This window comes from Electrona antarctica (genome assembly GCF_951216825.1).
Source record: "Electrona antarctica genome assembly, chromosome: 9".
Classification (NCBI taxonomy): domain Eukaryota; kingdom Metazoa; phylum Chordata; class Actinopteri; order Myctophiformes; family Myctophidae; genus Electrona; species Electrona antarctica.
The window spans coordinates 441,829-453,028 of NC_136790.1; the positions used below are offsets into that span (position 1 = coordinate 441,829).

The following is an 11,200-nucleotide window of genomic DNA, read 5'->3' on the forward strand; positions in this document are numbered from 1 at the left end:
TTTGTATTAAGCTTTGATAAGTTACGTGGCATCATTATTTTAAGGCTATAATATCATAGGTAACTTACTGTATAGTCAATGATGGTGAAATATGGGTAATTTAGACCAGGGGTTCTCAACCCGTGGGTCGCGACCCCTCGGGGGGTCGCCAAATTATTTTGGGGGGGGTCCCCAAATTATATAAAAAAAACAAAAACAAAACCCTTTTTTTTTTTTGCAACTGAATGGCTGGAAAATGGAAATGAAGAGTTTACATATAGTACACATAGTACATGCATACACCTTCCCTAATGATTATATCTGGTTTCAGTATTTATTTATGGTGTATTGTCTCTATTATTAAGGTTATTGTAGCAGTCAATTTATATTGGGGGTCGGGAGGGGGGCAGGGCGGGGGTCCCGAGACATTGCCAAAGCATTTCCGGGGGCCAAAAACGTTGAGAACCCCTGGTTTAGACAACTTGTACTGTATTAGTCCATCCGTCCATCCAACCAAAGGGAATTGATTTACACTTGTAATCTGTTTTGATACTTACCATGAAGTCATTAGGTACTGTGCCAGGTTGATGGCAATGGGCGTGCCAGTGATGGTAACGTGGCGGTCACTGGTGCTGTCTATCTGGCTGCCAATCTTTATCTGGGCACCTGACACCTGCCGGATCTCATTTATCTTGGTGCCCTGGCGTCCAATGATGGATCCGATCAGCTATGGGGCGAGTAAAAAAAAGCAGGAGGAGAGAGAGAAAGGAAAGTGATAAAGCATACAGGTATATGGGCGTGCACAGAGAGAAGCATTGAGGGATAATAACCCTCAATGCAATTTCTATTTCTGTCTTTCTCTATTGCTCCTCTCTCTATACCGGTATATAGAGAGAGAGGAGCAATAGAGAAAGACAGAAATAGAAACGCAGAGACTGGTGAGAGGGTGAGAGAGAGAGAGAGAGAGAGAGAGAGAGAGAGAGAGAGAGAGAGAGAGAGAGAGAGAGAGTAGTAGAGAGGTCAACAGTGACAGTGAACAAAAAGAAAAATGGACAATAAAAAAAGCACTTCCAACTCCAAGCACTTCCAAGGAAAGTCAAGTATAAAAAACTTTGTGCATCACAGCAGACGGATCATAAACCTACAAGCCAACACTGGCTGCTTGGTTGGGAATAACAACCACCTCGACATCTACAGTGTCTTCTCTGCCAAAACTGTTTGTTTCTCTTGTCGGCTGATCATCTGTCCATCTCCACCAGCCTGTTTCCCTTGTCGGCTGATCATCTGTCCATCTCCACCAGCCTGTTTCCCTTGTCGGCTGATCATCTGTCCATCTCCACCAGCCTGTTTCCCTTGTCGGCTGATCATCTGTCCATCTCCACCAGCCTGTTTCCCTTGTCGGCTGATCATCTGTCCATCTCCACCAGCCTGTTTCCCTTGTCGGCTGATCATCTGTCCATCTCCACCAGCCTGTTTCCCTTGTCGGCTGATCATCTGTCCATCTCCACCAGCCTCTTCTTGTCAGCTGATCATCTGTCCATCTCCACCAGCCTCTTCTTGTCGGCTGATCATCTGTCCATCTCCACCAGCCTCTTCTTGTCGGCTGATCATCTGTCCATCTCCACCAGCCTCTTCTTGTCAGCTGATCATCTGTCCATCTCCACCAGCCTCTTCTTGTCGGCTGATCATCTGTCCATCTCCACCAGCCTCTTCTTGTCGGCTGATCATCTGTCCATCTCCACCAGCCTCTTCTTGTCGGCTGATCATCTGTCCATCTCCACCAGCCTCTTCTTGTCGGCTGATCATCTGTCCATCTCCACCAGCCTCTTCTTGTCGGCTGATCATCTGTCCATCTCCACCAGCCAAAGTAACTAAGTGTATTTACGGAAGTACTGTACTTAAGTTACATTTTGAGTTACTTTGACTTGATGCTGGATTTCTAATTATCAATACTTTTACTTCTTTTTTTTTTTTTTTAAAGATATTTTTTTGCGGCTTACGCCTTTTATTGGTTTTTGAAGGGAAAGACAGTAGGCTGACAGGAAACGGGAGAGAGATGGGGGAAGACATGCAGTAAAGGCCGTGTCGGGCTCGGGAGTCGAACCCGCGGCACACTGCGACTGGATTACCAGTCGGGTGCCCAGACGGTTACGCCACCGCCTGGGCCAATACTTTTACTTCTACTCCACTACATCTCGGATCCAAATTTACTATGTATATCTTTATTTGAAAACTTTAGTTACTAGTTACTTTGTAGATTTTAATTATATTTACAAAACATAGCCAACATTAACCACTTAATTTCAAATTAGCCGATCTACAAGCTCATTGTGAGCTTGTAGATCTGCTATTTTTGAAAGATCTTTATACATTTGCAAAATTGAAACAGGACATTCTGCATAATGAGTATCATACATTTTGACCCTTTGAACTTCTTGAGCTTAGCCCAGATACCCTGGGTAAATATAGATTTAATTTAATTTCATTTCATTTCATTTCAACTTTTACTCCGGAACATTTTGAATTCCAGACTTACTTTTACTTGTAACAGAGTAATTTTATACCACTGGTGATCTGCTACCCAGCGATGGGGCGCACAAGCTAACGGACTAGCGCTGGGTTCTGTATGAACGGCCCACTGGTGATCTGCTACCCAGCGATGGGGCGCACAAGCTAACGGACTAGCGCTGGGTTCTGTATGAACGGCCCACTGGGGATCTGCTACCCAGCGATGGGGCGCACAAGCTAACGGACTAGCGCTGGGTTCTGTATGAACGGCCCACTGGGGATCTGCTACCCAGCGATGGGGCGCACAAGCTAACGGACTAGCGCTGGGTTCTGTATGAACGGCCCACTGGGGATCTGCTACCCAGCGATGGGGCGCACAAGCTAACGGACTAGCGCTGGGTTCTGTATGAACGGCCCACTGGGGATCTGCTACCCAGCGATGGGGCGCACAAGCTAACGGATTAGCGCTGGGTTCTGTATGAACGGCCCACTGGTGATCTGCTACCCAGCGATGGGGCGCACAAGCTAACGGACTAGCGCTGGGTTCTGTATGAACGGCCCACTGGTGATCTGCTACCCAGCGATGGGGCGCACAAGCTAACGGACTAGCGCTGGGTTCTGTATGAACGGCCCACTGGTGATCTGCTACCCAGCGATGGGGCGCACAAGCTAACGGACTAGCGCTGCTACCCAGCGATGCTAACAGACTAGCGCTGGGTTCTGTATGAACGGCAGCTCCAGGGTGACAAACAGTGCATGTGTGAGTATCAGGAGACTAGGGACAACTAGCTTTAGCTGTGGGACGTGTGGGGACAATGGGGACAATGGGGACAATGGAGACCAGGGAGGCATCTATGAAACAATTCAAGGCCAACATGTGGGACAGGATTATTATAGGCTGATTATTATTGGCTGATTCATGGCTACGTTTTCTGGATAAATTAAAACTTCAATCAAACGTTTTAGACACACAACCTACGCCTATCTGCCAATCAATCACTGACTGTACTGTATGTCAGCATGGTGTGTGTGTGTGTGTGTGTGTGTGTGTGTGTGTGTGTGTGTGTGTGTGTGTGTGTGTGTGTGTGTGTGTGTGTGTGTGTGTGTGGAATGGCAACAGGTGCTGAACTATCGACTCATCCTCCTTCCACAGACTGGAAGGACTTTGTGTGTATTTGTGTATGCGTGCGTACATGCATTATGCACTTGTGTGTGTACGTGCATGGATGTGTCTGGATGTGTACCTGTGTGTGAGTCTGTGTCCTTTGTGTGTGTATTTGTGTGCATGCCTCAGGATTTGTACAGCATATGTGTGGACTTGCGTCACCACCGTTCTCTCGCACGCACACGTGCGCGCAAGTGTGTGTGTGTGTGTGTGTGTGTGTGTGTGTGTGTGTGTGTGTGTGTGTGTGTGTGTGTGATGGTAGTGAGGGGTTCTGTAATGTGGAGTATACAGTATGTAGTAGACAGAAAACCAAACAGGAATATCTCCAAAAGTAAACCAAACAAACTGGTTGTTACTCAGTACTTGATGATATTAAACATTGGTATACCGGTAAGCATGGGTGTGGTCAGCTATACATGGCCATTACCCGCATTCCGTGGCAAACATTTGCTCGAAATAGCAGATCCACAAGCTCACAACGGGCCGCATTGCTGTGCATTGTTGGCTCTTAGGTCCGCTATTTTTGGCGAAGATATTTAGTGAAGAGTGAAACCGGGAGGGGCCTCTTCACTAGGGGGGGGGGGGCGAGCACAGATGCCGTGGGCGGAACAGTGGCCAGGTCTATTTGAGTGTTAACGTGACTCAGAGGGTTCCTCCGCCTCGGGACACGTCTGGCATGCATTCCGGCCAAGTGGACAGTCGTTTGTCGTAGCGAATGAGACGCCTGGGCTTTAGACGAGGGTGGGGCTTGGAACGTGTGTGTGTGCTTCTCTGATGTGGCTAGCAGGGCTGGAGCTCGCGGCGGTGGCCGCGGCGGTGGCCGCGTCACTCTGCGCTTGTAGATCTGTTATCTTCACTAGTTTGGGGAAATGTCTAACCTCTTCTTTCAGGTCTCTCGACCTGAAAAGTTCTGCTACTGCTCTAAAGTCTTTGCGTGGGCGACTGTAGAATAACTTTTCTCTGAAGCCGATCCGGTTGGCATCGTCCTCTCGTCTAAAAGATGACAAGCCCCACGTACCTCGGGCTTAGACGATCCTAAATGATCTATCAAAAATCTTCACACATCCAACTGCACCTTATTGCCTCGGGCAATTCTCATCAATATGGGAGTCAATTCCTCCTATCAAAGAAAATATTCAGTCAGGGATGAGGGTGTCCATGCCAGGAAATGGCTGACAGATGGGGCCTCAGATGTGTTGATGTGTGTGTGTGTGTGTGTGTGTGTGTGTGTGTGTGTGTGTGTGTGTGTGTGTGTGTGTGTGTGTGTGTGTGTGTGTGTGTGTGTGTGTGTGTGTGTGTGTGCGTGCGTGTGGGTCTGGAGACAGGGGTCAGAGGAGTGCAGGGGAATGCTGATCCTCATCCTCTCAGTCTCAATGTCCATATTTGGTGGGAAAAGTACACAACTGTTATACTTAAGTAAAAGTATCAATACTAGAATACTAGAAATACTTTGTTAACAAGTAAGTAAAAGTCGGGAATTCAAAATGCATCGCGATGCATTGTGAGCTTAGATCGACTACTACAAATCGCCACTCAAACTGTATAAATCCCTAAAAATGCAGTGCAAATTATTTGGTTACATTTCAATTTGCAAGCTGGAATGTATAGTTGCTCTGGCCTCTGTGCTACTGCCACCTACTGTCCATTTACTGTATTACACAGTGGGTGAAAAAAAACACCTTATAAGGCTAAACCCCACCCATCAGGGGTGTGGCTCCCAAAGGTACCTTTCAGGCAATGGTACCTATAAAAACCTGAGAGGAACAGACAAAGTGGTAGAGACATGTATATAGGGCTGTAGTGGTTATTTTATCTAAGATTTGATTTGGGCTTTTCTGCCTTTATTAATAATATCAAGTGAAGATAGACAGGAACGAGGGAGAGAAGGGGAAAGACATGCAGCAAAGGTCGTCATGAACGGGACTCGAACACGCAACACACTGTCAGGCCAAAGCCTATATGTGGCATGCGCCTGGACCACTAGGCCAGCAGGCGCCCAGGGCTGTAGTGTTTTAAAAAATGTAGAGGAGTAAAAGTACAACAATGTAACAAAGATCACTGGAAGCTAGCTCCTTGTATTCCAGAGCTGGTCCCAGCAGCCCTCCATTCGCTCCCACAGAATGCCTGAGTGAATGCTGGCATTCGTTGTTGGACTAGAAAATGGTTGGCAAGACAACTGATTTTTTTCTTCTGTTTTCCTCAAATATGAAAGTCAAAATAACAACAACGTCTCTCTTTTTCCTAAGTGGCAATGCTTCCATATTCTCCCATGTCAGGATACCATCGTGCATTATTTATCTCTATACTTAAAAATGATTCAGTGGCACTGAGAGAGAGAGAGAGAGCGAGAGAGAGAGAGAGAGAGAGAGAGAGAGAGAGAGAGAGAGAGAGAGAGAGAGAGAGAGAGAGAGAGAGAGAGAGAGAGAGAGAGAGAGAAAATGATTCTTCACAGTGGATATTTGGAAACACATTTACAAAATGCGCACAGGTTCATGTCCCATTTCATATCTGCAAGAGCTTGAGTTTGGTAAATGGTGCATTTATATAGCGCCTTTATCCAAGGCGCTTTACATAGATTGTGCATTACATTCACCCATTCACACACACATTCATACACTGATGGCGGCGGAAACCATGCAAGGCACCAACCAGCACATCAGGAGCCCGGGTTCGAACTGGCAACCTTGTGGTTGCCATCCGGCAACTCTACCCATGATCCGCTGCCGCGAGTTTCTCTGAACATATCTGATCTCCAAGTTCACAATGTGTCAGGCTGCAATGCGTTGTGAACTTGTAGATCAGATATGTTTAACTTGAGAAGTATGGCTTATAACAGTGGTTCCCTATGGAGTCTCCTTTGTGTCTCCATAGTCCATAGCATATGGAATCACTGCTTGTCATCAAAGTATTGAGGAAACAAAAAAAAGAAAGAAAAAACACATCTCCATGGGATGAGTTATTGAAAGGGGGTGAGCTATCCCTTTAAACGTCCATGTCCTACAACCCAAAAAACAATGTTTTGCACTTAAGACGTGGTCCTGAAGACGTCTTAGCGCTAAGTGGTCCTGAGGACGTCTTAGCGCTATGTGGTCTTGAGGACGTCTTAGCGCTACGTGGTCCTGAGGACGTCTTAGCGCTACGTGGTCCTGAGGACGTCTTAGCGCTACGTGGTCCTGAGGACGTCTTAGCGCTACGTGGTCCTGAGGACGTCTTAGCGCTACGTGGTCCTGAGGACGTCTTAGCGCTACGTGGTCCTGAGGACGTCTTAGCGCTACGTGGTCTTGAGGACGTCTTAGCGCTACGTGGTCCTGAGGACGTCTTAGCGCTAAGTGGTCCTGAGGACGTCTTAGCGCTATGTGGTCCTGAGGACGTCTTAGCGCTACGTGGTCTTGAGGACGTCTTAGCGCTACGTGGTCCTGAGGACGTCTTAGCGCTACGTGGTCCTGAGGACGTCTTAGCGCTACGTGGTCCTGAGGACGTCTTAGCGCTACGTGGTCCTGAGGACGTCTTAGCGCTACGTGGTCCTGAGGACGTCTTAGCGCTACGTGGTCCTGAGGACGTCTTAGCGCTACGTGGTCCTGAGGACGTCTTAGCGCTACGTGGTCCTGAGGACGTCTTAGCGCTACGTGGTCCTGAGGACGTCTTAGCGCTACGTGGTCCTGAGGACGTCTTAGCGCTACGTGGTCCTGAGGACGTCTTAGCGCTACGTGGTCCTGAGGACGTCTTAGCGCTACGTGGTCCTGAGGACGTCTTAGCGCTACGTGGTCCTGAGGACGTCTTAGCGCTACGTGGTCCTGAGGACGTCTTAGCGCTACGTGGTCCTGAGGACGTCTTAGCGCTACGTGGTCCTGAGGACGTCTTAGCGCTACGTGGTCCTGAGGACGTCTTAGCGCTACGTGGTCCTGAGGACGTCTTAGCGCTACGTGGTCCTGAGGACGTCTTAGCGCTACGTGGTCCTGAGGACGTCTTAGCGCTACGTGGTCCTGAGGACGTCTTAGCGCTACGTGGTCCTGAGGACGTCTTAGCGCTACGTGGTCCTGAGGACGTCTTAGCGCTACGTGGTCCTGAGGACGTCTTAGCGCTACGTGGTCCTGAGGACGTCTTAGCGCTACGTGGTCCTGAGGACGTCTTAGCGCTACGTGGTCCTGAGGACGTCTTAGCGCTATGTGGTCCTGAGGACGTCTTAGCGCTACGTGGTCCTGAGGACGTCTTAGCGCTACGTGGTCCTGAGGACGTCTTAGCGCTACGTGGTCCTGAGGACGTCTTAGCGCTACGTGGTCCTGAGGACGTCTTAGCGCTACGTGGTCCTGAGGACGTCTTAGCGCTATGTGGTCCTGAGGACGTCTTAGCGCTACGTGGTCCTGAGGACGTCTTAGCGCTACGTGGTCCTGAGGACGTCTTAGCGCTATGTGGTCCTGAGGACGTCTTAGCGCTATGTGGTCCTGAGGACGTCTTAGCGCTACGTGGTCCTGAGGACGTCTTAGCGCTACGTGGTCCTGAGGACGTCTTAGCGCTACGTGGTCTTGAGGACGTCTTAGCGCTACGTGGTCCTGAGGACGTCTTAGCGCTACGTGGTCCTGAGGACGTCTTAGCGCTACGTGGTCCTGAGGACGTGTCTTAGCGCTACGTGGTCCTGAGGACGTCTTAGCGCTATGTGGTCCTGAGGACGTCTTAGCGCTATGTGGTCCTGAGGACGTCTTAGCGCTACGTGGTCCTGAGGACGTCTTAGCGCTACGTGGTCCTGAGGACGTCTTAGCGCTATGTGGTCCTGAGGACGTCTTAGCGCTACGTGGTCCTGAGGACGTCTTAGCGCTATGTGGTCCTGAGGACGTCTTAGCGCTATGTGGTCCTGAGGACGTCTTAGCGCTACGTGGTCCTGAGGACGTCTTAGCGCTATGTGGTCCTGAGGACGTCTTAGCGCTACGTGGTCCTGAGGACGTCTTAGCGCTATGTGGTCCTGAGGACGTCTTAGCGCTATGTGGTCCTGAGGACGTCTTAGCGCTATGTGGTCCTGAGGACGTCTTAGCGCTACGTGGTCCTGAGGACGTCTTAGCGCTACGTGGTCCTGAGGACGTCTTAGCGCTACGTGGTCCAGAGGACGTCTTAGCGCTACGTGGTCCTGAGGACGTCTTAGCGCTACGTGGTCCTGAGGACGTCTTAGCGCTACGTGGTCCTGAGGACGTCTTAGCGCTACGTGGTCTTGAGGACGTCTTAGCGCTACGTGGTCCTGAGGACGTCTTAGCGCTACGTGGTCCTGAGGACGTCTTAGCGCTACGTGGTCCTGAGGACGTGTCTTAGCGCTACGTGGTCCTGAGGACGTCTTAGCGCTATGTGGTCCTGAGGACGTCTTAGCGCTATGTGGTCCTGAGGACGTCTTAGCGCTACGTGGTCCTGAGGACGTCTTAGCGCTACGTGGTCCTGAGGACGTCTTAGCGCTATGTGGTCCTGAGGACGTCTTAGCGCTACGTGGTCCTGAGGACGTCTTAGCGCTATGTGGTCCTGAGGACGTCTTAGCGCTATGTGGTCCTGAGGACGTCTTAGCGCTACGTGGTCCTGAGGACGTCTTAGCGCTATGTGGTCCTGAGGACGTCTTAGCGCTACGTGGTCCTGAGGACGTCTTAGCGCTATGTGGTCCTGAGGACGTCTTAGCGCTATGTGGTCCTGAGGACGTCTTAGCGCTATGTGGTCCTGAGGACGTCTTAGCGCTACGTGGTCCTGAGGACGTCTTAGCGCTACGTGGTCCTGAGGACGTCTTAGCGCTACGTGGTCCAGAGGACGTCTTAGCGCTACGTGGTCCTGAGGACGTCTTAGCGCTACGTGGTCCTGAGGACGTCTTAGCGCTACGTGGTCCTGAGGACGTCTTAGCGCTACGTGGTCCTGAGGACGTCTTAGCGCTACGTGGTCCTGAGGACGTCTTAGCGCTACGTGGTCCTGAGGACGTCTTAGCGCTACGTGGTCCTGAGGACGTCTTAGCGCTATGTGGTCCTGAGGACGTCTTAGCGCTATGCGCTGAGTCTAGGTGTCAAGGTGTAAAACAGCAGATACCGGATAGCACCCTTAAGGTGGCCTTACACTAGCCGATAATCGGGCATTTTTGATGCTCAGGGGGTGCCCGACCGCTCAAAGCAATCAACATCAAGAATGTTTGATATTTGCTCTGCCCCGCTCCGATTATCCTGTAGTGTGTGGTGCTATCAGATTATCCTGTAGTGTGTGGTGCTATCAGATTATCCTGTAGTGTGTGGTGCTATCAGATTTCAGATTGAAAAAAATCAGCTAGTGTAAGGCCACCTTTAATTAACAAATAAACACTCCCCCAGGAGCTTAATATGATGGTGAGTCTTAAGTCTTTATGGTGGCTTTATTACTTAATTGCGTCCAAGACCTGGAAATAACATACTGTAGGGCCCTCAGAGTTAAATGAATGCTGAGGATTTCAGAGTGCGCCACAAACATTCCTGTCACTGCATGTCATCTACCAGTACAGTGTGAATGCAGACAGAGTGCTGTTCACGGCTATTCATGGAGCTGCAACTGATAATTTAAGAGCAGTGTGTGTGTGTGTGTGTGTGTGTGTGTGTGTGTGTGTGTGTGTGTGTGTGTGTGTGTGTGTGTGCACGCATGTGCGTGCATGCGCAGTGCGCGCGTGTGTATGCCACCAGGCATACGTTTGTGGATAGAGGTGAGTCGAGTGGGCAGTGGTACATGACCTCATATGCTCACACGGCTGTGCATGCATGTGTGACTGTGTGTGCGTGTGCGTGTGCGTGTGTGTGTGTGTGTGTGTGTGTGTGTGTTCTGGGTAACTATATAACAGTAGAGGCATAAGACAAAGTGCCAGCTGACAGCAGCCAGCTCAGGGCTATTTGTGTGAAAAAGAACCTTTAACCATTGTTTGACCTCCCTTATGGTCTCGTAAACGACCTCTCGTGTCCCATGTCCCAAAAGACGCAGGAAATATAACCCTCTCCCATTGCCTGTGTGTCCTTTTAAAAACCTTATATCGCTGCTCGGTGGCCTGGATGTGACGCAGAGCGTTGGAAATGTATCGGTGCATGAGAGTCAATGGAGACGGGACGGTGCATGAGAGTCAATGGAGACGGGACGGTGCATGAGAGTCAATGGAGACGGGACGGTGCATGAGAGTCAATGGAGACGGGACACTGTTTATTTTCCTCGTTTGGCTTAAAAGTTGTCTGAGATGCAAGGTCATCATGCAGGAAACATGCAGCGTGCTGTCCCCCCCCCCCCCCCCCCCCCCCCTGAGCGCCTTTATGTAATGACTGTCCCCCCCGTGAGAGCCTTTATGTAATGACTGCTGGCTATACAATCTGTACAATCTGTTTGAAGCTGGAGAGGAGAGGCGACCGGAATAGAGAGCAGAGGACGGGGTTGAGGAGAGGATAATACTACAGAGGAGAATACTAGAGGAGAGGAGAGGAGAATGGAGGAGGGGAGAGGAGAGGAATTGGAGGATAACGGGAGAGGATGATATAGCTGAGTGGAGCAGTGGTGGAAGGTATAAGTACTGTACTTAAGTAACATTTC

The 11,200-nt window shown here is 50.0% G+C and overlaps 1 protein-coding gene across 1 annotated transcript in view; it reads right to left on the reverse strand.

Moving 5' to 3' along the window:
• The window catches only part of LOC306929268 (poly(rC)-binding protein 4-like), a gene marked incomplete at its 5' end in the record, with an annotated part of 82,462 nt that overhangs the window by 21,099 nt on the left and 50,163 nt on the right, over positions 1-11,200 (reverse strand). The window contains one exon of the mRNA XM_079509710.1: positions 537-706. Coding sequence (XP_079365836.1) covers positions 537-706 — 170 coding nt within the window. The remainder of the gene's footprint in view (positions 1-536; positions 707-11,200) is intronic.